This window comes from Solea senegalensis, linkage group LG4, assembly GCF_019176455.1.
Source record: "Solea senegalensis isolate Sse05_10M linkage group LG4, IFAPA_SoseM_1, whole genome shotgun sequence".
NCBI classification, from domain to species: domain Eukaryota; kingdom Metazoa; phylum Chordata; class Actinopteri; order Pleuronectiformes; family Soleidae; genus Solea; species Solea senegalensis.
The window spans coordinates 24616339-24641610 of NC_058024.1; the positions used below are offsets into that span (position 1 = coordinate 24616339).

General features: G+C 38.9%; 3 protein-coding genes across 5 annotated transcripts; all 3 read left to right on the forward strand.

Annotated features, from left to right (window-relative positions):
* Nucleotides 1-296: 296 nt before the first annotated feature.
* Nucleotides 297-6296, forward strand: hyal2b (hyaluronidase 2b). The gene is made up of 4 exons (XM_044024859.1): nt 297-540; nt 1861-2840; nt 2966-3055; nt 3177-6296. Exons 2-4 carry the CDS (start codon nt 1890-1892, stop codon nt 3564-3566), a joined length of 1431 nt encoding a protein of 476 aa, XP_043880794.1. The 5' UTR covers nt 297-540; nt 1861-1889; the 3' UTR covers nt 3567-6296.
* A 456-nt stretch (nt 6297-6752) lies between these two features.
* On the forward strand, nt 6753-12426 carry abhd14a (abhydrolase domain containing 14A). Of its 2 annotated transcripts, XM_044022968.1 has the most exons (5): nt 6753-7115; nt 7975-8254; nt 8437-8552; nt 9500-9735; nt 11523-12426. In XM_044022968.1, the coding sequence occupies exons 2-5, from the start codon at nt 7995-7997 to the stop codon at nt 11703-11705; spliced, it is 795 nt and encodes a 264-aa protein (XP_043878903.1). In that variant the 5' UTR covers nt 6753-7115; nt 7975-7994; the 3' UTR covers nt 11706-12426. The 2 variants fall into 2 exon arrangements, with proteins under 2 accessions (XP_043878903.1, XP_043878904.1); XM_044022969.1 differs by lacking the exon at nt 6753-7115 and having other exon boundaries at nt 7692-8254.
* Nucleotides 12427-14442: 2016 nt separating this feature from the next.
* Nucleotides 14443-21475, forward strand: LOC122768796 (aminoacylase-1A-like). Of its 2 annotated transcripts, none has more exons than XM_044025025.1 (15): nt 14443-14504; nt 14886-15036; nt 15721-15785; nt 15880-15984; nt 16082-16176; nt 16374-16450; nt 16867-16956; nt 17362-17418; nt 17505-17578; nt 18062-18111; nt 18409-18553; nt 19020-19088; nt 19170-19249; nt 20730-20790; nt 20893-21475. In XM_044025025.1, exons 2-15 carry the CDS (start codon nt 14907-14909, stop codon nt 21055-21057), a joined length of 1263 nt encoding a protein of 420 aa, XP_043880960.1. In that variant the 5' UTR covers nt 14443-14504; nt 14886-14906; the 3' UTR covers nt 21058-21475. The 2 variants fall into 2 exon arrangements, with proteins under 2 accessions (XP_043880960.1, XP_043880961.1); XM_044025026.1 differs by lacking the exon at nt 14443-14504 and adding an exon at nt 14515-14713.
* The last annotated feature ends 3797 nt before the right edge of the window (nt 21476-25272 follow it).

Consider the following 25272-nt stretch of genomic DNA (forward strand, 5'->3'; position numbering starts at 1 on the left):
ATACTCGAAAGATTTTTTTTTCTTACAAGAAAATAAGAATAAAGCTAGACTTGGGTTCAACAGAACAGAGACAAAATACAACACAATAGTATAGCTTAAAAGCTATATAAGAAATAATAGAAATATATAACATACAACATTATTTGTGTAGAATATGAATATACTTTACAGTATAATGTTTCCAATACTTTTCAGCTGCTCTTGTACTTTGTTAGACATTATTCCTAACTAAGCTAAACTAAGCTAAGCTAAACTTAACTCAACTGAAGAGGAAGCTGTGGGTCGGAAGCCCCTCCCCCTCCTCCCTGTGTGTAGTAGATGTGCTGAGCTGTTGTCACCGCTGTACCCATCGCTGTTGCCGCAGCCTCCCTGTTAGCCTCGTGCTAACGCTGAGCGGTGGAGTCTTCAGACAACATGGATTAAACTGACTATGGCTGTTACTTTTCACATGGCAGGACCGTGGAAAAGGGATTTATTTTATGGTCACGCGAGTGGACTACTACCACTACACCCGTGTCGTGGGCTTCTCCGAAGCAGCAGGTCAGATTGAACAGCAAGTAGAAATAACCCGTTAGCAGCTAACTTAGCACATTGGTTTTAATGAAACATTGAGAGCTAATTCAGTGAAGTTTGGTGAATGTGGCTCGGGTCCGACAAAAGAGGAAACATGTTTTTAGAGAATATGAACCCACTGTCACTCTCAAAGGTGATTGTCAAAGCAAAGTGGGACAGGAAATCAAAAGAGGAACTTGACTATTAAAGCATCTATGCTATTTTTATTGTCTTCTTATTGTAGGATATATTTATGTCTACAGTCACAAATTATTATTGCACTATAATTGAAATTAATATATTTGTATTTAATTATAATTACTCGATTATACCCATTTTGCATGTAGTGTCTAAAATAATTAGTAGTAAACATTGTCAAACTATCTTTTAAGTAAAACACTAAAAAGTGATCAGTGTTCCATTCACTGCATCTGAAAGTTGGTTATTGTTACTTAAAATCAGAGCTGGCCCAAAGCATAAGGGAACTAAGTGACTGCTTGTGGCCCCCTGATCACCACAGGGCCCCCAATAGTGTGTGGAAAAAACATTTTAACTTAATAAGAAAAAGAGCTTGACATCTTAAGCAATATTTAGATACCTAGATAGGGCTGAGCTTCAGTTATTGGCTTTCATTTTGGAATTAAAGATGACTCATTTAGTGCATGTTTGCACATCTGTTTTTAACACCCATTTATTCTCCCTTTACGTCTGTCCAAACGTCATCTCTGTCACTGCCCTACATTCCTCAGTGCATCTTGTGCATTAGTATGGGTGTTTACACAACACTTCCTCTTGAGGGGAGTGCCGAGTACCAAGATGATGGCATCAACAAACACAGCAACCATTAAAATGGGTTATTTTTATTGTTCTTGAGCCAAAATAGACAAGCAGATTTCGTGGCGGTGGAATTTAAGACCACTAAATGTAAATCGTCCCATTAATGGAGAATATTACTCGTTGGTGTTACCATTGAGAGAGATTGTTGACAAGCTGCATTTTCAATATTTCCTTATTTCCACCACGACTTTTGACAACTTGCTTTCACCAGATGGCCCCTCAAATTAAACGACAGCACACCGGTGAATGAAGCCGAGCGCCCGGCAGTCACTCTCTATTTTCTCGCTGCAGGGATAAACCAGCGAGCTCTGACAGCATGTTTCACAGTCGTTTCACTGATAATAACATAAAAAAATACTTGTTTTTTGTCAAATATGTAAGTAATCTAATTCTCTGCCACTTAGAGAAATATATGGAACGTTTGTTTTGTTTTATTTTACTGAATCTAACAAATCTTGTCATTTTTTTTAGAGAAAGAACAGAGAAGGTGAGCAGTGACCATGGAGGCTGTATTTCATTCTCTCCTCACTACAGCTGGGCAGCTGCCATGTTTTCTCCTGACTCTGTTTGCACTGTGGACAGTCCTGTGTTCAGCAGACATAAAGCAGACAAGATGGCCATTATACTCCCAGAAGCCAGTTGTTCTTGCCTGGAATGCCCCAACACAGGAGTGTGCTCCATGGCATCATGTAACTTTGTCTCTGGACCAGTTTGACATTGTGGCATCCCCCAATGAGGGCTTTGTGCGTCAGAATCTCACCATTTTCTATAAGGAGCGCCTTGGCTTGTATCCTTTTTATGAGCGCGATGGCACTACAGTGAATGGAGGCCTTCCACAGCTTGCCAGTCTCACTCAGCACCATAAAAAGATGCCTGGCGATGTGCAGAAATACATACGTGAGCCACAGGCAAAAGGTTTGGCTGTTATCGATTGGGAGGAGTGGCGCCCACTATGGATCCGAAATTGGGACATTAAAGATGTGTATCGTAAAAAATCTTGTGAAATGGTGGCCAAAAAGAATCCTAAGTGGACCCAAGAACAAGTGGCAAAGGTTTCACAGCAGGAATTTGAGCTATCGGCTCGCAAATTCATGCTGGAAACTCTAAAACACGCCAAGAATTTGAGGCCCAATCAATTGTGGGGCTTCTACCTCTTTCCAGATTGTTACAACCACGACTACAAAAGTGGCCTGAAGAACTACACAGGCCGCTGCCCTCATGTGGAGATGGAACGCAATGATCAACTGAACTGGTTGTGGATGGAATGCACAGCATTCTTCCCGTCTATATACATTGGTTCTGTACTGCGCTCTTCAAAGTATGGACGTCTCTTTGTCCGAAACAGGGTGAAGGAGGCAATGCGCCTGGCGTCTGTTGGGGATGGCTTAGCAAATCCTGTTTTTGTTTATACCCGACCCACTTATATGAATGAAATGACACTCCTAAGTGAGGTTAGTTGATCAAAGTAACAATTATGTATTAAAGTGTTATCTATTTTTTGTTTTCTGCTTTGCTTTCTTTTTTTTTAATGTCAGTTGTATGCTACACTTCTGAACTTGTCTGTTATGTTTTGTAGATGGATCTGGTCTCTACCATCGGCGAGAGTGTTGCTCTTGGAGCTGCAGGCGTGATCTTCTGGGGGGACACATCCTATGGAAGCAACAGTGTAAGTGCTGCCACCAACTCTACTATTTTAATAACAAGAAGCTAATTTCCATCAGTTTGAGTGATGAATAATTACATCCAGTACTGTGCGGTTAACATTACTTTGTTGTTGTATCCTCCAGGACAGCTGCTCCGTCCTAAATAAGTACCTTCAGGGACCGCTGGGACGGTACCTGCTCAATGTGTCCACAGCAGCAGAGCAGTGCAGTCAATTAATGTGTAAATCCCACGGCCGCTGTCTTCGCAAAGTATCAGACAAGGATGTGTACCTACACCTCAGCCCCTCGACACAGAGCATCACCAGTCAGGGTGGCCTGTTGAAGGTTACAGGAGTGCCTGGCCAAGCTGAGCTCACACTCTACCACACACACTTCCAGTGCCAATGCTACCATGGGTACAGGGGTGAGGCTTGTGCTCAGAAAGAAAGAGGGCAGAATAGAGCCTCCTCTGTCTTCGGGACCTGGCCCCTTTGCTTTTTACTTCCACTAGGACTCCTCACTCTGCTACACTGAGGACTATTACCTTCCTCTCTCAGTTTTGAAAAGGACATTTTAGACTTAATGCAATTGTGACAGCGATCGATTCATCTTTTTTTTTGCCATTTAAATAAATAGTTTTGTCCGTCAATCTGCACTGAGGGATCCTCAACATTGCTTTCTGGAAGTAATCTTGCAGCTGATTATTTACACAGATCAGTTGACGTTGAAAGTCAAATCTTACCTCTGAAAGGCCTTTGTCATGTTCCATGCTGGCCCTGACCTCCAGACTGTGCCTACAGATACAGATGTCCTATGAATAGTGACATGTAAAAACATTTTTATTGATCTGCTTTTGTTTTCTTTCTTTCTTTTCTTTTTTTTTTTTTTTAAATATTGGACACAACACCACACTGATGCCTCTAGGGCTACGGTTTGTTTACACCACCATGTTGGCAGGAATAGCTTCAGGAAAACAGTGCCACTGCTGGTTTCAAGCCATCACTTTAAATCCATGGAGATTGAGCAATATATCACAAAACCTGTGTTTTACATAATACATAATGGAAATTGAGTTGCCTTGCTGATTTGAACGACACAGTTTCCTGCCAAAATGGTGGTGGGGTACATTCTGGGTACATTTGAGTCTTATGGTGGTTGCAATAAAATGGTACCATTTAGTTATTTTTGCCTTGTCACATTGCTGCCTAATATTGCAAAGCTGTCGATGATTGTCGGGTGTTACGACTGTAACCTTGAGACTGACAAATTATGATGTCGTCGGTTATCTTTGGCTTATACAAACAACATGGCTGGACCTGCCTGTTTGAGTTCAGAGTTGTGCCTTAACTGGGCTACTCAGTAATCTTTTGTTTACAGGGTTGTGATTATTAATTAGGTTTGTGCTTTATTGTTCATCTCAGCCTTATTTGGGCACAGTGCTGTAAAAAAAACAAAAAAAACAATCTGTGTGATACATATGGTCATTTCCTAATCAAGTTTTTGTTTATTTTATTGAAGACACACTCTAAAATGTTATATACGCAGATCTTAAGTAACCAAAGTAATTATTTGGAAAATAATATTGGCTTATATATAGTTTTCACATTTTATACAGCGATATCTATATTAACCTATAAGTAAGTAATGATCAGAGTCTGTGCAATATAACAATAACAATTTTGTTTACTGTGTATTTTGATTACATTTTCAGATCTTTGCTAAAACTAGCTGGGCAGTTTTATATTTATCATTTTTTATATATATTTGTTCTCTTTGGAATGCTCAAAGACGGTACATTACAATTAGAAATGAGTTCCTGTTTTCACTAACTGGATAAACAGTATTGCAATAGAACATTATATGCATGGTGGATTATTATTATTATTATTTTTTTAATTCTGCACTTTAATTTTCTATTCTGGTATTTTGCTGGATACAGTAGCCTGTAGCTGTACAGTAAGTATATTTCAGTGTATTACTTTTTTTCCCATTTAATGTGCCATGTGAGATTTGTGTCGACTGAGAATTTTAACCTCACTTTAGCTCTGTTGTCGTGTAAGATCTCAGATTAATTTGCCATTATCTCAGCACATAATGGGTTAAAACAAACACAATCACACCCAAGTTAGAGACCAGAATAAACACATTTCCTTTGAGTATTGGATGCCAAGGTTACCCAATCTTGTTTGTTATATTCATCGTCAGGATATTCAAGGCACAGTTTGTGTGTGGAGAAAATGATGCAGTTTTGCTGAAATCATCAGACTAAGACTCCCATGGAAAACTAAAGAGCTTTGCAGCCGAGCGTGAGCTGGTGGTAATGACAGTCGTGGTTCTTTGATGTTTGGGTTGGCAGTGAGTTGCTGCCCTATCTGGAGGAATTTCATTATCTCAGGTTCTTTTTCAAGTGCGAGGGGAGGTTAAGCAGGAGATCAATTGGGTGGATCAGCGTGGCATCACTCGTAATGTACTGTACTCTAGGTGTTTTGGACTATCATGATGCAGAGGAGGGAGCTGAGGCTGAAGCTTTGACTTTGTACCTAGTGACTAAGTTTTCAAGTGTTCTCACCCTCACCTATTGTCAAGAGTGCTGGTTTGTGTGAAATGTGTGTAAAGTCTCAGTCAGCCTTGGAGATAATGTGAGGGGTTTGGGTTGGGTTGTTGCCGCTTCATGTAGAAAGTAATAAGTTATTATGGTTCAAGTGTCTGATTTGAATGCCTTTTGAGCATTTTACATTTCACAGAGGAGAAGCTGGAATAGCTACAGTACATCTACTACACGCAGAAAATATAATGTTGGATGAAGTGTTAAAACAGAAATTGTCTAAAATCTTGATTCATATGTATGTAAACATCCTGAAGGAATTGTGCGAGTGTGTGTTGTTGTTTTTTTCCCCACAATGTCTTGTTCATTCAACTGCTTTGTTCAGATTGAACATTAATTTACTTGTGTCTTATATTCATCTCCTTGTTGTAGAAACTATTTTGTCCAGTTGCTAATTCTTTCTTTTTCTTTTTTTTTTCATAAAGGGATCATTGTTTGAAACCAAACTGGAAACAAAACATTTTTTGAGTTTTTGTACTTAAAAACGTTTGATATTCATCTTTTTACCTAAAATCATTTCAATATTAAATGAATTTTGAATGAAATTGTTCTTGTCAAGTTTTTTGGCTTTATTCATGTGATCTGCAGTCCAGTGGAACTATTTTATTGTAAGTAAAATTCACACGTAAATAAATAAATAAACTACTGCTTCTTCAGTATTGCACAGGCATATTCTTTATATAAAAGTGTTTTAAAAATGGAAATAGTTGCTAAATCACTGAGAAACATTAAAAGTGATGCAAGCAATATTTACACCAAGGTCATTTATGATACTTTAAGTGGATTTAAAGCATAAAATGTGGAAAACAAAATAACACATCATATTTTAGACTAATTTTAAAATGTAGACATATTTTTTTTAATATGTTTTGAAGTATTTGATAAATATATATTTATCAAATTCTTCAATTTATATCAGTGTCCAACGACCATCGTACTAACTATAATTTACGTAGACAATATGTGTATTTGTATTTGATCAAGTTATATATTTTTTAACTTTAGTATTCCTTCTCTTCTTTTGTTTATTTTTATTGTTTATTTATTTATTTATTAACGTTTAAGGAAATGACGCATGCTGACGGTACTTGCGCTTAATATGTGCAGCTTGATGTATGATCCGACGGGAAACTGACGGTTCAGGTCAGAGCAGACCGCGGTAGGAAGCTGATATCCACGGAACAGGTTTTCTATGCATTTCTCGATTTTTCTTCCCCCCCCGTGCGACAGTACACGTCTATTATCCATCTTTTTAAACTTAATGTCGTGGTTTTCTTTCTCCTTCAAAACAAACGTAATGTGGTTAGCATGAGGCACCGATTTCCTTCTCTGTTCGGAAAACGAGCTCCTACCTGCACCGACCCGTCCAGCAACATTTCCAGTCACTGACGAGCAGCGATGCAGAAGAAGACATGAGGACAAAGCGACGTGCCTCGTCCTTCTGTCAGTGACCGTGTTTACTTGTCTCCTCTGTGTCGGTATGTTTTCCCTCTGCATCTCCTACATCGTCCCATTGTGTGCACAAGTGATGCAGCCTGTGTGTGAGGGAGCGACACACACCAAGCTAATGTCAGCTTTGTGTTTTACTGCAGTGTCACTCGTTTTGTGGGCTTAGTTGTCTCTTAACTTGTTACACGTTGGGCCTTTTTCTCCCGCATGTTCTTATGACACTTTATCAGTCCTATAATGTTACAGAGCATTGTTCAAGCACTGTGAGAAAGAATCTGTGGAGCTGCTGGTGTTTTCAGGTGTTTGGGTAATTCTATACCTGACTAATGTAGTGCAACAACTCACATTTGTCTTCATAATCAATTTAATCGGTCGACTATTTTCACGATTGAATGATTAGTTGTTTCATCCGTACAGTATGTTTCCTAAACTTAAAAAATAAAGACGTCCCGAAGCTGTTTTTTTTTGTTCAAAAGTTTCTCTCTCTCAGAAGAGCAAGCACTTTTATTCACCTTTAAGAAGCTGAAATCAGAGAATTTGTTTTTAATTAGTCTGGTGAAGTCTTTACCTGCAAATATTTCACCGAACTACCCCGCAGCTGCCGAGCAGTACATGCTACTAGGTCTTAATTTTGTATTTTTGTGTTATGATAAAGTGTTACCCATAATTATATTGCTGGTGGATGGTGTGGCATCATCAGCTTATATCCTGGTTCCTGTTTGTCATTAAGGGCGACGGTTAACACTATCGTCACGAGAGACTGGTTGAACTACTGTGTTTTCATTACCTTGGATGTGATTAAGCTGTTGACTTGTGCACTGTAAAACAAATACGGAAGGAATATACGAAGGCTTCTCAGTCTCTGCACTTTCTACCACTTCTGTCCAGGATTTCCCCCTCTCGTCAAAATGAATTTCTTGCGTAATCGTCTTGTTGTTCTGGCCCTGGTGTTGTTGGCCACGTTGCTGCTGTACCTGCTGCTGCCGTCCATCCGTCAGGGCAGCATGGAGCCGTCCATTGAAGCTCAAAGGTTGAGCCTGATGGCCACTTCTCCTCCTCTTCCGAATGTCAACGTGTCCGTTCGCACCGGACAGCTGCCTGGAGACCCACCACTGTTCTTCCGAGAGGCTTTACCCATTGACGGTGCTGGACGACAGATAGTGCCGAGGTTAGTCGGACATTTTGACCTTCCGAGTATCAAAGAGAGTGCACACACAATACAGGATGTTTTGACTTAAGTGCATATTAAAACAGACGCTGCTCTTAATAACCTATACAAATCAACATGCCTTTAGTCTAGTCTGTGCTTGTTGAGAACATCTGTGAAAGTGAAATGAATGTTTTGTGTAGGCTGCAAGTGGTGCTTCTTCACGGCCAGGCCTTCACATCCAAAACCTGGGAAGAACTCGGCACAATGGCCCTGCTGGCAGCTAATGGTTATCAGGCCCTGGCCATGGACCTGCCAGGTATGAAGTCTTGTGACACATAAACAATAGTACTCTTGCGTTATTGCAACCATATCACCATGAAACTGGGTTGTAAGTCAGTTGTTTTCATATCATACACGGACATTTAATCACGGTAACATTTTCAATTTGTTGTAAAGGACTCGTCTTCAAACGGTACAATCTTGAATGTGCAAATTCAGTTTTCAAACATTCAAAACAAGAATAACTTTTATTTTTAAATGCATTTCTAAAATTTGTAGGGATGCACAATATGGGTATTGCCAGATATTGGCTTTAGAATAGTAGGCTAAATAAGTTGCTTCTTCATCTTTGACTTCTATTAATGTATATGTACATATACTGGTAGCAGTTGGAGCTGCAGCTAATGATTATATTCATAATCAATTAATCGAGTAATCGTTTGGTCCATAAAATGTCCAAAAATGTAGACAAATTTTGATCAGTGTTTGTCAAACCTAGAAATGATGATGTTCTCGAATGTCTTTTGTTTTGTCCACAAATGAAAATGATTCAGTTTTAATGATTTCTTTGTTATATGGCACAAAGAAACCAGAAAATATTCACATTTAAGAAGCTAAAACTATCTGAATTCTTGTTTTAATATTGACAAAATCCTGAAACCAGTTGTCAAAATAGCTGATGATTCATTTAGTAATCGATTAATAATTGATTATTCAAGTAATTGTTTCAGCCCTAGTATCAGTATCAGCCCAAGCACTCACGATATACTGATATATTGATTTTCGGCAAGAAGTCCAATATCCTTCATCCATTAAACACTCGTAGTTTCACATTTACAGATGGTTTTGTTGAATTTTGAGACGGTTGTTGCCAGGGTCTTGTGTCAGTGTTTAAACTAAGGGATTTGGGCATGTTCACATCACATTTAATGAATTTATTAGACAGCATTATTTATTTGACGTATATTCTTCATCTTCTTGAAGGGTATGGACAATCCCCAAACTCAGAGGCTCTAAATACTGACCAGAGTCGAGTGGACCTTCTGTCAAGGTTCATGGAGGCTTTGGGCGTCAGGGCGCCTGTGCTTTTGAGCCCCTCCATGAGTGGACAATATTCCCTCCCCTTTTTCATGAAGAACAATGCGCAGCTACATGGCTTCATTCCCATCGCACCTGTCGGTACCAGAAGTTACACTCAGCAGCAGTACCAAAGTATCCAGGTGAGTGAAAGTGATGTTGTATTGGCGATTCAAACAAACAGCGGTTGTGACAAACTTACACCATTCACTTTATACATGAGTGAAGTGAGGCATGAATTCATGCCCACTAGGGGGCTCTAGAAGATAAGAGAAGTGACAGGCCTTTATCACAGTTGGCCTTTCAGCCATTCAGTGCAATCGAATAAACATCTAATCTTGTTTGTGCTAAAACAAATTACCACAAAGTATTTGATACACAATGACACAGTTAGACATTTTTTCCCCAAAATCTTTGTTATCCATTTATCTGCCTTTCTTTTAAATTGTTAGGTCTAAGTTTAAGGAGAAGTTTTGACATCACTTTTTTTATTATCCCATAAAGTAATCGGCCAGTAATCGGCTAGTTTCTTCAACGGAGAGTCTTTTATTTATTTTTTAATTTAACCTTATCTAAATCATTTATTTTATTTTATCTGGTTATTATTTAACCAGATAAAATACCCATTGAGGTCAAGACCTCTTTCACAAGGGTGACCTGGCCAAGAAAGGCAGCAGCACACGTCATAGTTGATAAAAAACAGAGCGATAACAGTTACAAAACAAACATTTAAATATAAAAGTGATGGTTGCAGTAACAATTTAAGAACACAGCCACTGGTCAGTGGATTCCCATTGTTGGTCTTATAAGATAGCGCGGAAACCTCCCAGTGAAACGAATGTTGATCATTTTAGTTCAGTTTGGAGGGTATTCCAAGCAGAGGGGCCATTTCGGTCCGTACACGGGGAGAAGACGGGTACAAAATGTAATTGGAACGCAAGCCGTTTTGTTCTCTGAAGATCAGTGCATAAATAAGCAGGACACAAGCCAACAAGAGCCTTATAAACCAAAGTCATGCAGAGTGTGTGTATTGTCTTGCATTCAAGGAAGGCATGGAAGCTTTAGCATACAGTGCTGTGTTTTTGTAAGACCAGTTATTAATGTTTATGTCAGCGGATATTTACTGTTACTTGGGAAATCCTTTTATATAAACTGATGAATAATAAAAGCTTTATTTAAAAGCTTGAACCCTTTCACATGGAATTCTAGTATCGAGTCAAAATGAATGATATTGTTGATTATAGCATGAGGAATATGATAAATCACTGCTAAATTAACATCTGTTAGACCTTATTTTTTTCTGGTCTTGTCTTTAACTTATGATGGCAATTTGTACACATCCTCAAAAAATATGTGAGGATGTGTAGTGAGATGATGATATTTTGTTCAGTATAATGTCAGTTTCCATAACCAGTTTCAGAAGCAGAGACAAAGGTGTAAAACTGGACTACTCATGTGTAAAATTATTTCTATGATGGATAGTCTTCCTCTTTGACTTGTCCACGGTTCCCAGGGATCTCCAGGGATCCTTAAAAAGGCATTGAATTCATAAATCTAAAAACAAGGCCTTAGTTAGTATTAAAATGTCTCAAATCCCGCTTTCAAAAGTTTTAAACATGTTAAACAAGTTGGTTTTTATGATTATTTTTTGTAAGTGAAAATCTCAAAATAATTGGTAACAGTTCCCAAAACAGTTTTCGGCCAGCACATCACATTAGATATTCTAACTCTTGCAGTGGAGCAAAAAGTCATGTTTATGTTGAAATAAACATTTGGGCAAAGTTGTCCCTAACTAATGTGTTTTGGGCAGCTTTGTTGTTTTTGTTTGCTGTAAAATTGGTCTTAAAGTGGCATTAGAAAAGTCTTAAATTGAACTTGCTTTAAGCTGTAGGAACCCTGTTCTCACTCCCCCCTTTGTCTCTCACTCCAGACTCCCACTCTGATTGTGTTTGGAGCCCTGGATACAAATCTGGGTGCCCAGTCCCACAAGAACCTCATGCAACTTCCACACTACACTGTGCTCAAGCTAGAAGAAGCCCGTCATGCCTGTTACATGGATAAACCCAGAGAGTTTCACCAGGGCTTGATTGACTTCCTCAGCAAGCTGAAATGAGATGAAGGAGATGGAACAGAAAAGATGGGGGTGAAGCATAAAGGCAAACTCTAATCAGTGGTCATGGGACGTTACACTGTTTTGATCATTACCCGAAGATCATTGGTATAGGAGTAGGGTTTTAATACACGGTAAAGGGTATATTATGTTGTTAAGTAACTTTAACGACCTAATATTTCCGTGGTTACAAAGGTTTCTTTACCATTTTCCATATTATCACCCAACATGATGCTAGTTCAGCTAAGCTTGTTTAAAAAAATAAAATAAAATAATAATAATAAAAAAAAAAATAGCATCCCAGGTGTATATCAGTGATATTGTAGCTACATGTGTTTGTCGTCTTTCTTTGCATGTGAAATTAGGGAACGTGTTTGCGTCTACGTTGCCATTTTTGAAGGTGACATGTAAGGTTGCTGTAAATATGCGAAGTAGCAGGTGTGATGTAGTCTCAGTCGATTCCGTTTGCTTCATGTTCATGTGCTAATCATTCCGGCCTCTGGGCAAATACACGCCCCCTTCTTATGCAAACAACTATTAAAAATGAGTAAAACATTACGGAGGAGGAGAAGAAGAAGAAGAAGAAGCAGAAAAAAAGCTCATGTTTATTTGTATAGTTATAAAGTTAAATGTAATATATTTGCAATAAGTTTGGACAATCATGCAGAAAACAAACCTGAAATAAGATAAGATGTGCATAGCTTCAAATAAAGGTTAAATTGTGCGCTTTGTTTGTCTTCATTTGGGCTTTGTATGTCATTTGTATGCAGCATGAAAAATGCATGCGCAAAATAAGAAACCGGTTTAACAGCAAGAACAACACACTCCTAAAATACTTTGACATTTGGTGTGTCAAGTTCACATGGAAGTGTACAATAATTATTTGTAATAATTAGCTCCTTAATTAAATAAGGAGCTAAAACACATTTCTATTTTATGGCACTGAATATTTCTCCACCACAGTGCTTTTTCAGTTACTTAAAGGTGGAGAAAAGTAACATTTTTGCACTGGTGTAGAGAGTTGATTGCACATAACGTTTTCCTTACAGCAGTTTTGTCATTTGTCATTTTTCTGTCAACACAGAAATTCAGTAAGAGAAAGGACATTGAAATTGAAAGCTATTATTAATGAAAATACAACCATTCAAAATAGCCTAGCAGAGAAAAAATAAATACACTTCACATGGACCCAAAAGGTGTGAAATAAATGGACAAAGATGAAAACACTAAGCACATTTTCACTACAATTGAGTTAGTTTTAGTTGGCTTTGTAAATTCAGTTCAAGTTAGTCTAGTCACCTATGACTGTGTGTCCACCCAGAACAACACCAGTATCTTAAAGTTTGCAGATGATACCACAGTCATAGGATCGATCACTGGTGGGTCGGAGACGGCGTACAGAAGAGAGGTGGCTGAACTTGTGGCCTGGTGTCAGGAAAACAATCTCTCCTTGAACGCAGAAAAGACCAAGGAGATGATCATTGACCCAAGGAGGAAGAGAGTACAGCACTGTGCATAGGTGAGACAGAAGTGGACAGGGTGAAAACCTTTAAATTCCTCGGGACTTACATCAGCGAAGACCTCACCTGGTCTCACAATGCACAGCAGAGGATTAAAAAGCTCAGCAGCGACTGTACTTCCTAAGGAGGCTGAGAAAATTTGGCATGTGATCCAAAATTCTCAGCAACTTCTACAGATGCATGGTCGAAAGCATCCTCACCAGCTCCATCACAGTCTGGTATGGAAAGTGCACTGTCCAAGACAGGAAGGCCCTCCAGCGCGTGATCAAAACTGCACAGTCCATCTCTGGAGCATCCTTCCCCTCACTTCAGGACATTTACTCCACCAGAGCCACAAGAAGAGCACACAACATCATAAAAGACAATACACACCCACAGCACAGACTCTTCACGCTGCTGCCATTAGGCAGACGCTACCAGAGTCTGAGATCCAGAACCACAAGGATGACAAACAGCTTTTACCCACAGGACATCAGGCTGGTGAACAGCTCCCTCATCAAGACTCGAATAATCGTGCAATATTGTCCGACTTGTTGGCTTACTATAGATCTGTTATAGAAGGTTCTATTGCTGTTTTTATACTTAAGTCAAATGTTTAGTTTAAATCTATATTTAAACATAGGTTTATATTTTTAGCCTGTACATTTAGCTTACATTCTATTCTAGTTTTTTTTAAATTATATTTTTTCCTTATACTGTGTTGACTTTATATAAATATATTTTTATATTAATATATCATTTTTTTTGTGATTACGGTGGATGTGCAAATTAAGAATTTCATTGTGCAGTGTGACAGTCTGTCTTAACTGAACCTATGACAATAAATATCTTGAATCTTGAATCTTTTATTTTTATTTCAGTTTAAGTTTTCATTATTTTGTTACTTTCTGTTAACTATAATAACCTTGTAGGTAGGTAGGTAGGTAGGTAGGTATAATAGTGGTAAATGATGATGATGATAATAAAGGGTGCTTAAAAGGGTATTTAAAAGCACTTTACAAAATCAAACAACAATATGACATTTTAAAACAATTGCAAAGCAAGATCAAGGATTAAAATCAAGTTTAAAAAAATGTGTGTGTTTTTTTTTTCTTTTTTAGAATACAATACAAATACATACACCAGGGATAAAATATTAGAACATGAATAATCCAGCCAACTACTACAAATAACTACTACAAATATGTGTAGTACTAATGTGTACTTTTATTTTGAAGGGCTAACGCACTTAGCGCTGACACAGCACAGCGTAAACTTGACGGTAACACCTCTTCTAACTACGGTGAGTACCACTGAGAGGAATAATTCAATGTGGAGTAAATTAATGCGCTTTGTTCGCTGAATATTATTTAAATTCGAGGTTATTTATCCGGGTTTTTTTTTGTCGCTATAGCTACTTAGCTGTAGCTTGTTCCACCGCTTTTTTTTCTTAAAGAGAGCGATAAACAAGCTAGCTGACTGCACACCACTGTTCCTCCAGTGGAACCTGAGGCAGGTGTCGACAGCTTGTTTGTGTTAAACCAAACGACAATTTTGAAGACAAAGAAGCTAAAAATGAAGTCGAACAGAATGTCACTTGTTGTACTGTAGGCTAACTGTATTATCCCGCTGACGCGTGTATGCTTAGCTTGACTGTAACATTCCCCCCCTCATGGGTCCTCAGAGGAGTGGATAAATCGGAGCCATGTTGCCTGACAAAGATGGCCCGGCTCTGGGAGGAGGACAGAGGAGTTTTCCCGGAGGAGAGGATTCTTCTGTGAGTCTGTTCAGAGAATATCTCCGTCTGAAAACTGTCCACCCACGGCCTGACTATGGTAAGAGCGACACACTCCTCATCACAATACACTGCATTCAGCCAACGTCCTGTGGAAGTGTCACATGTTTGATTTTTGGGTCTGATATTTTTCCAGTGGGAAGATTAACTAAGTTTATCTTGGCTTCACATTAGTCCATCTGCTTGGTTGGTTGATGTTTGAATCTTAAAGCTGTAGTATGCAATGCTTAAATACAAACAACTGTCCGTTAAATCCAAACCCATTGTTCAGTTAGTTATCACAGTGCTGATTAAGCATAACTCTCTGTTTCTCAGTATGGCAGTGTTTTGTTTACGCGCCACCTGGCGAGTTCTGGAATACCCGCATTATGTGTCACAAAGTCCATGTCTTATCTGGGTTATACCCAAGTTAGACTTTAAATGACTCCACTTGTGTGTGTGTGTAATAATTTGTGTTTCGAGGTTAAGTTGCTGAGCAGGGCGGTGTCTGCAGACATTGATTTGATTTGAAACTTTGGGTCTTCGGTCGAAGGAACTAATAAGCACTGACTTATTTAAGAGTGCTGCCTATTGTTTTCCTGTCCTGGTTTGGTGACCTGACCAACATTGTCAACACAACAACTAACAACAGCAGGACATTTGTTTGAATAATATGCCGAAAAGATTAACTCCGTTATTGATATTGCAGAGCAGTCAAACATTCTCTTTATGTGACATATCATAGATGCTGCTCTAAGGTTCCTGGACAGGATAGCAGAAGAGCTTGAGCTACCTTTGACAAAGATTGAGGTGTGTGCCACCCAAGTTAAAATAATACTTATCTTATTTACGAAATGGTGACATTTTCAATCATTTTTTCATGTGTCGTCCTCTCACCCTGTAGGTTTGTCCGGGCAGAGTCGTGTCCATCATGACATGGGAGGGGATGAACCCACGCTTGAAATCGATCCTACTCAATTCCCACACAGATGTTGTACCTGTCTTCCAGGTACACTGTCTGCATACGCTCAAGGTGTTAAAATCCTGTTGTTACCTGTAATAGATATCGGAAAAAAAAATGGATTTGATATCAATCTCTTCTCCAGGAACATTGGAAATACGATGCTTTCAGTGCTTTCAAAGATGCAGAGGGCAACATTTATGCCCGGGGATCACAGGACATGAAATGTGTGACTATACAGTGGGTATAAACTGCCTTGACAACTTGTTTAGTGATCAGGATTTAGTGTCTAGTGTTTTTGTTGTGATCTTCACTTATGTTTAATGACACACTTGTTTTCACACCCACTCATCCTAACCTATCACTTCAGATTGCATGTCTTTTTTTTTTTGTGCCTATTCTCACATCTCTGCTCTATGTGTTGTTTTGCTCTGTAGGTACATTCAGGCAGTCAGAAGACTAAAGGCAGAGGGGCGGAAACTGATGCGAAATGTCCACTTAATGTTTGTTCCTGGTAAGATTTTTTTCTCTTCCCTCCCGCATCCATTCCTGTGCCTCTATACAACCAAATTAGTGGTTTACACAGGCATCACCTCACCTGCTCTGTTTAATCTTCTTCTTTTCTGACATTTTATGGACCAAACGATTACTTGATTATCAATAAAATAACTGACAGATTGACAGCTCTATTTTCATTACTTCACCAGCCTCTGGTACAAGTTTGCACTGGCTTGTTAAACCGAAATGAACTGTAAATAACATCGAGTGTGGTGACTTAAAAACATTACCTCCCGGCAGAGCTCTGCAGCACAGCTCCATGGCTTTTAATTTGGTCATCATTTGCTCTTCATACTACACTATTGTCCAATTTGGCGAATCATAATGTAGCTTTGACAAATAAAATGTGCTTTTTTTTTTTTGTCTTTTTAGATGAAGAAGTTGGAGGTCATAAGGGAATGGAAACATTCGTGAAGCATCCGGAGTTCAAAAAATTAAACATTGGCTTTGCCCTCGATGAAGGTGAATAAGTAACTGTTTTTTTCAAAGTTACTTAATAAAAAGCTGAACACTGAAGGTTACTTAGTGAGTTGGATCTGCTGTCAGTTAACAAACCGGTTTGATCCAATGTGCACAGTCAAGGTTACTTAGTGAGTTGGATCTGCTGTTAGTTAACAAACCGGTTTGATCCAATGTGCACAGTCAGAGACAGTATGTGGTCATTTGGGTTAAGATGTGAAGATGAAATATTGAAATGTCCATAGAACATAATTGTTCCCTGAGCAGGTATTGATTTTGAAGCCAAAATGATCTGTGTGTTAATTTTCGGTTTCTGGTTGTGTGAAGGAGCATTGAACCTCACAATTTTTTCCAAATGAATGTCTTTCCTTTGCCCAAACGATTGTGCGTTTCTTTAATTTCTTGTAGGTCTGGCAAACACCAGTGAGGCGTTCACTGTGTTTTATGGAGAAAGGAATCCCTGGTGTGAGTACAAAATTCACATAATGCAAGTTCTCAACTTAGTTCTGCTTCGTACTGTGAAGGATGATGGAGTCAGTCTCACTTTTCAGGGATCACAGTCCACTGCCCGGGTAGTCCAGGTCACGGGTCACGGTTTGTGGAGAACACTGCTGCTGAGAAACTGGTAGGTATTAAATCACTGTTATTCAACCGTTGTTTTTTAACCCTTAGAACACAGATTATTTTGGCTCCCTTTTTCCATCACTATGTTTAAACATACAGTATATACAGAGGTTATAAAAATGTGCACTATAGAGTGTCTTATAACTATTTTTCAGCACAACCTAGGCAATCTGATGAAAAAAGTTAGAACTATATAACTACCAACTATATAAACACCTGAGCAAAAAGTACTGAAAATGTTTACAATTGGATTGAATTTGTGAAATTTGGAAACACGTCACAGTTCAAAGTTCACTTGGCTCGTTTTTATGAACAAAAAGAAAAGAAAAACACGGATGTGTATGTATTAGGAGTTGTGTATTATTCCCACGGCAAATGAACATGGGTGCACCTGCAGCACAGATGTGTGTCGCACGAGCACTACGGGTTAACGCACGTACTGTATGACTGTCCATCATCCAAAACATTGTCTTTTTCTCTACAGCGCCACGTCATGAACTCATTCCTAGACTTCAGAGAGAAGGAGAAACAGAGGTGAGTATATTCTACATACTGTAATATGCACGAGCTTTACCATTTGATTCTTTACTTGAAACACAGCTATTCATGTAGTCTATATAGGTATAAATGATCAAGTGAAATCAGCATGCTATATAAATGCAAGCGTTTACCTCGTCTAAATAATAACTATTATTAATATACTATTTTAAAGAAATGGCAGGTTGCATATGACATCAGATTTCACACAGGGGAGTCTGTGTTTTTTCAGATTTGCAGTGTAACCCGTTGCAATACCACTAATGTCGTTACTACCTTGTGTGTAAAATTCAGGCTGAATACCAGCGAGTGTTTCACGCTCGGCGATGTCACTACGGTTAATATGACGATGGTCAGCGGTGGCGTGGCCTACAACGTCATCCCAGCCGAGATGGACGTCAGCTTTGACCTCAGAATACCGCCCACTGTAAATCTACAGGTGTGAAGATGTAGATTTACTTTGTGTCGCTCATACATACAGACCCAGTAACATGCTGCGTTCCATTTGTAGTCAGAAGTCGGAATTTTCAGAGGTCCTAGGGTGTTCCTTCAACGGGACGCCCCCTGAACTCTGATTTCCCACTCCAAAACTCAGAGCAACCTTACATACCTCAAGTTAGGATTCCATTAAAAGCTCTTCTGTCATATTTGTTTCACAGTAAATCAGTAGCACACATAGTACTGAATATTTTCTGGTTTCTTTGCTCCATGTAACAAAGAAATAAGTAAAACTGAATAATTCAGTCATTAATCAATTCTGAAACCAATCATTAGTCATAGCCCTATTATTGACTAGGTTTGCTTCTCTGTTGCATCTCTGTTTTTTCCCCCCGACTTCTTTCTGGAATGTGAATGGAACGTAACTTTAACTCCACACAAACTTCTAAATGATTTACTCCTGTCAGGAGTTTGAAGGGCAGATCCGACGGTGGTGTAAGGAGGCAGGCGAGGACGTCACTTACAAATTTGCTCAGGTTGGTGCACCTCAACTCTGCACTCTGTTGGTTTGTTCCTGGCGTTCAATGGATTAAAAAAAAATCTTGCAATCTTTGCAGAAACACATGAACCAGAACATAACATCCACAGAGGAGAATGATCCCTGGTGGAGAGCCTTCAGTGCAGCCTGCAAGTCAATGTAAGTACATGCTGATATATCACCTGTTCAGGTTTTATTTCTTTCTTTCTTTTTCATGTTAAAAGTTCAACTGCTGTGTGTGTGGGTCTTGTTTCCATGACGACAATATCTTGACAACATATTACAGCCATCATATGATAGACTGGCATCGCCCCATTGCTTTTTATTGTTGCAGTATGTGATGTGTTTGATCTTGTTAATCTCATAATCAACTGCGGGAGAAGCTTAGTCGGGGGATAAGCTCATTACCTGTCAATCTGACAACAACGCGCTTAGAAGAGTGATAAAAGCACAACCTTTGCTTTCGTGAATTGTCTTCTTTTCTGTCTTATTTCGGATAGTTTCTGTCTGACATGTCACACAGCTAAGGATAGACCAGAACAAGTTTCTCCATTTACTTGTCCAGTATAATTGGTTTGCCTAAAAATATGCTACAATCAGGAAAGTTCAGATAGTGCTTTGTCGTTAGATGGCTGCATGCAACCACACACACATTCCTCTCTATGAACCACTGCAAAAAAATCTGCCGGTACTCAGGGAATAAATACATATACAGTACTGTGCCAAGGTTTTCAGGCACCACCAGCTCTGTTGTTTTTTCTGTCTGTCAAATTCTGTCATCATTGGAATTTGGAATGAAGTGATGCGACCTAAAGCTGGTCTTATATATTAGCCAGCTGTCAATGAGTTTAACTCGTGCAACATGTGTATGTAATGCTCAGCATGTCTTGAATAAACCTGGCGTAATAGAGGTTTTTTACAGCAGATATTTCTAAATGAAATAGTAGGACAAACACAGGATTTACCAGTAACATTAATTAAGGTTCCATTCCAGTTCCATTCCAGTATGTTGTTTTTTTAAACAACAAAAAACTGCATACATATTTTCTGGATGTGTTCCAGTAAAGTGAAATAGAAATAATTATCCTCTATTGTTGTTATAGCATTGCTAAAACAACACATCTAATTTCTGCACAGTACTGTAATAAAATGACCTAATGTTGTCACATTCAAACCACTGATGCTAGCCTACAAAGTACTTAAATCCTCTCCTAAAAGCTTATGTTACCTTTCGACTACTCAGCTTATCAAAGGATTGTTGTCTGAAAATTGAGTTATTGTATTCTATGACCAACAGAATCAGAACACAAACATCTGTTTGTATAGCAGCATAGAGTGGCCAGTTCTCAAAAACATGGTTTTCCATTAGCTGCAAATGTTCACAGAGCTACCAGAATCCGCTTTTCTTTTCAGAATGAACTTTGTTTACAATTACTGTTCTTAACATCAGGAGAAAAGTGGATTGCTGCCTTTTTTTTAATTAAGGTTTTTTTTAATAGGCTATAGTTGAGTAAGGCTATTGTTTCAGAAAATATTTAAGGGAGCTAATATGCTTAAGAGATGATAAAAATGATTGAACGGCACAGAGCTGTGTTGAGTGCGTCACTGCATAAGTCTCTTGTCAATATCTCCTCTGCAGGAATTTGACTCTGGAAAAAGAGATATTTCCAGCCGCCACAGACAGTCGTTTTATTCGAGCGGTAAGTACCGGCACAGGACGAGTCCACAGCAGGAACCCTAACAAAGTGCCTTCTAGTAAATAAATGTTCATTCTTTGATTTTGTCACGTTGTTTGAATCCAGGTGGGTATACCTGCGATTGGTTTTTCGCCCATGAACCAGACACCGATCCTGCTGCACGATCACAACGAGTATCTGAACGAGCAAGTCTTCCTGAGAGGCATCAGCATATACGAGAGGCTCATCCCGGCTCTCGCTGGTGTCCCCGCCTCTCCCGACGAGGCTTAGACAAGCTCTTACGTCCTAATCTTCTTATCTTCTTTCAAATACACTTTCAAATACTGATGATCTTTAGTATTTAACTTGAATAATTTGCAGATTTTACCAAAGAATATTATCACTAAGCCAAACTGAGCACTTTTGCTTTTGGTACTATTCTGATTATTATTATTTATGATTCTCAGGATGTAGTAAGCATTTGCATTATGGCAGCATTTTTAAGAACGTAACGTGACAGGGTTGAGTGTGTGTCTGTGCGTATGAAGTCTTAAAAAGAAATCACCTGTTGCGTAAACCCCATTAGAATCAGCTGATTTAAAAAAAATGGAGATGTCTGAATGTGTGAAGAAGCTTGCTTTTAAAGTGACGGTTTAAGAGAAGGTATTTTATTCAATGAGCTAATGAAATAAAATATGATTGTTCATTACTTTAATTGTCCTATCCTCTTTTACATACGTTGCGTTGTGCTGCTATTCTTTACTACCGATAGTGAAGGCGCTGAACCTTTAACTAACTAACTAATCTGCTTCAAGGACATGTGATGTCATTTACCGTAATTGCATCAGCAAAACATTTCTAAACATTTAAAGCACTAAAGGCACCAGTACTGCCTTCAATTTATCAGAGTGCAGGCCATTTGGTTCAGCGTGTCCAGCCCTATACACCATAGTGGGTTTCATTATTAGGAGCTGAATGTATTTTAGCTGTTACCACATTTTTATTTATTTTTGAACCATTATTTAACCAGGAAAATCCCATTGAGATTCACCCTTTAACACTGAGCGTATCACAGACGACACGTTTGCGCAAACGCACTTTGCATTACTGCAATTATGCAAAGGTTTGTGCTATTGGAGACATTTCAACTGCAAGTCAACGCCAACGTGTGGTTATTACAGTGATTTCACTCGCGCTGTTGCAGGAAGCTGGCGAATCAGCATCTTTGTCACCAGAGAGGAGAGAGTTGAAAAACGCCTGTACATAGTCTCCATTTTTGTCTTGTTTTCGGACATTAAGACAAAGACTCAAAAACATCTTATTTTAAATATGTTTTATACTACAGTGTTTTTTTTTTTGTTCTCTATAAAGTCATTTCAAATTGTTAATTCACTTTTTTGACATGTAGTAAATAACTGACAGATATTGGAAGCTATTCTGGAAAACTGGGCAAAAGCACTTACTCACGGGACATTTTCTGGCCCTTTTAAGGTTTAAAATAAGTAAATGCATCAGCAAAAAATAAAGTTCCAGACAGATATTTTGAGGCTTTGGTGTTAAAGGGTTAACTCCAAACCAAACTGAAAGATATTCACATTCAAGAAACTAATATTAGAGAATCTGTTTTTAGTATGTGTGTGTTGGCACCGTGTCCTTGTGAGCAGACGACATTATCCTTTCATTAGCTCAAAGCACCACTGTCACAGACGCTGGTAAAAAGAGCTGTATTTTGTTGTTTTGTAATAGTATCACGTATTTTAACGTATCCTGTTGTTAAAACCTATCAGAACAAGCCAAGGTGCAAAACGTGTCCAGTTATATTTACAATTATTCACCGGAACTGTAATTATTCAAAGTTAAATTGAGAATAATTGGAATAATAATAAGAAAAATAAAAAAATGAATCTTATGATTTGTAATGTTTACACGCAGCAAAGGCCAGCCTCATCTACAGTTCAACTCCCTTTGGATTTGTCATCCAATTAACAGCGTGTGGCTCTACAAGGGGGACCGGCAGAGAGACTGAGCAGTCAGTAATTAGTCTTCTCTCTCCCCAGGACATGACAGCAGTGCTAGCACATGGGGCCGTCAGGGAGAAGGCTAAAAGCAGAACCCACATCCTTCCTCTCCCAGAGAGAGAGTGAGAGAGAGAGAGAGAGCAGGAATAAGTGCAGTCATCCTGTCAGGTCAGCTGCTGAGCATCTGAATGCCTGTCTGCAGAAACACACACACACACACACACACTCTGTGTGCTGTTTCACAGGGCAAGAATATATTTTATTTATATCATGTTCACGTTCTAATAGGTTTGATATTTCAGTCAATAAAGACTCCTCATGCCGTCGTTTCACGAAAGCTTTTCATGAATGTCCGCCGCGGTTCTGCAGCCGCGTCTCTCTTTGTTGAGACTAAATTCAGTTATATTGCATTTCCTTCCACTCCTTCTTACTGTCCCTCCCTCGGGTCAGAGATCAGCACCGGGTCCATCATGCACCCTGCTATGGTCTTCCTGAAGATGTCACCCGTTGCCCCTGTCAGAGCATAGGCCACCGATAATATACCTCCACTGGACTCTGTCCTCTCTTTTGTCTGCCCTGTGGATTCCAGGTTAGGGCCTGGTGTGTAAATGCTGGATGACGATGTTCCTAAGCACCTTAAGGTCGCTGACCTTTTCTGACCACTTGACTTTAAAGGTTCTTCTCAGACAGGTGTTTATGAAGGTGTGCACCCTGTGCTGTGTTGCTTTTGTTGTTCTCCATGTCTCAGGTCCGTAGAGCAGGACTGATTTGATGTTAAATATGAAGATCCGAAGTTTGGTGTCTATACGTGTCAGTCTGGACGCCCTGACGTTTCTTTTTCTATATACTAACAACTCATAAAGACAAACTTGCAGTTGCTGAGTTGATTATGCCTCTTGAAGCTTGACGGCTATGAAGTGAAACCAATCACAAACAGTGAGTGTGAAGTCTCAGTGATGATCACAGTACTGTGGTCACAATGTGCCTATTCTTTCCTTGTCTTGCTACACTTTTTCACATCGTGCGGGGTTATTTATTATTCATATCGTATCGGTAATAATCAGCAATGTAACGCAGAAGCATACGTGCACATCTCATGCTGTCTGTTGTGCCAAAGTCTTTTGCTGTATCACTTTACATTTTTCTCTTGAAATAGCACGGCCTCTCTTACAGCCCAGGACTATGATTTAGTGCTTCATGCATCATGTTCACCATCTGGCATGCTTGGTGGGTTTTAACCTGCGCGTGCTGGGGTTGATTAATTCCTTTAATTTGGTACAAAATCAACAGCTGCTAATGCACAAAGCAACTTTCTTTTCGCAGCAGATTTTTTTTTTTTGACAGGGGGAAAAGCAGCAGTATAAGTAAAAATTTGTAATATATAAATAAAGTATTCAAGCTCCTGTAAGGAAATACTGACTATATCCTCTTAATCGGAAAACAAACATCTTGTGTTTTAATTGTGTTTCACATAAAATAACAGCTGATGCCATGTCTCAAGTCCAGCAATCCTTAACTGTTTATACCACTCACTGTCAAAGGACATAGTTTTAGCAGTGAGTGTATAAAACAACAACACATTTTACAATTTTATCATAACAGGATGGAATACTAATGGAATTAACAGCTGTCCAGTGTGAACACACAACATATAGATTTTTTATATAAACTATATGTTATATTAGTCATGGTGTAGTGTAAAGGTTGTTTTATATTCCAATGTCAATTAAAGGTACGGTTGGAGACCCTGGAAAAACACTGAGAGCCGGCTATATTTGGAATTAAAAAGTCCACACCCCTTTCTTCAGATTCCCTCCGAAGCTCCGCCTCCAGAGCACAGGAACGCACAAAGAACACGGACTCTAATGCTGACTCTTTTTTGGATACTTGTTCAAATGACAATGTGATGCTGAAAAACAACAAATACTCTCAAAAGATCATAAAGAAATGAAGTTAACCTGACATGAAGTTGGATGGTGTTTTTACAGGCCTGTCCACCCATTTTTTTTATTGACAATGCATGAATGAATTGGTTACGATCAGGGTGTGAAGAGAATTTTAAGCAAATACAGTAAAAAATGCTCCAGAAAATGATCTCCCACCCTACCTTTAAGTGGTGCAAATTACATCATGTCATCAAAAACCAACCAGAAAAACTAATTATTGGAAATTACTCTGAGAAACATGTGTTTTATTCTCTGAACAGGGCTATCCGCCTGTTGTTGCTGTTTTACAGCATATCATTATATCATGGACTGTGTATTGTAGAGCGAACTAAACAAAGTAAAAATAAATCTGTGTTTTTTTTTTTATTAAAATCTGTGACTTCCCAGTAAGAAATGTTATCAATGATTTAAAACGCATGCTTTGACCAAGGACCCACTGATAACTGAACATGTGCAGTTTTCAATGAGCGTCCTCCATGCTCATTATAGACCTCCACAATTAAGGGGCAGCGAGTAGACGGAGGTTTCTGTGAAAGCGGGTG

Coding starts and splice junctions, on each gene's coding strand:
- hyal2b (XM_044024859.1), top strand. CDS start 1,890: ATGGAGGCTGTATTTCATTCTCTCCTCACTACAGCTGGGCAGCTGCCA. Junction 2,841..2,965: donor AAATGACACTCCTAAGTGAG/GTTAGTTGATCA, acceptor TATGTTTTGTAG/ATGGATCTGGTCTCTACCAT. Junction 3,056..3,176: donor CATCCTATGGAAGCAACAGT/GTAAGTGCTGCC, acceptor TGTATCCTCCAG/GACAGCTGCTCCGTCCTAAA.
- LOC122768796 (XM_044025025.1), top strand. CDS start 14,907: ATGTTGCCTGACAAAGATGGCCCGGCTCTGGGAGGAGGACAGAGGAGT. Junction 18,554..19,019: donor CGCCCACTGTAAATCTACAG/GTGTGAAGATGT, acceptor TACTCCTGTCAG/GAGTTTGAAGGGCAGATCCG. Junction 20,791..20,892: donor ACAGTCGTTTTATTCGAGCG/GTAAGTACCGGC, acceptor GTTTGAATCCAG/GTGGGTATACCTGCGATTGG.
- abhd14a (XM_044022968.1), top strand. CDS start 7,995: ATGAATTTCTTGCGTAATCGTCTTGTTGTTCTGGCCCTGGTGTTGTTG. Junction 8,255..8,436: donor GGACGACAGATAGTGCCGAG/GTTAGTCGGACA, acceptor TGTTTTGTGTAG/GCTGCAAGTGGTGCTTCTTC. Junction 8,553..9,499: donor CCTGGCCATGGACCTGCCAG/GTATGAAGTCTT, acceptor ATCTTCTTGAAG/GGTATGGACAATCCCCAAAC.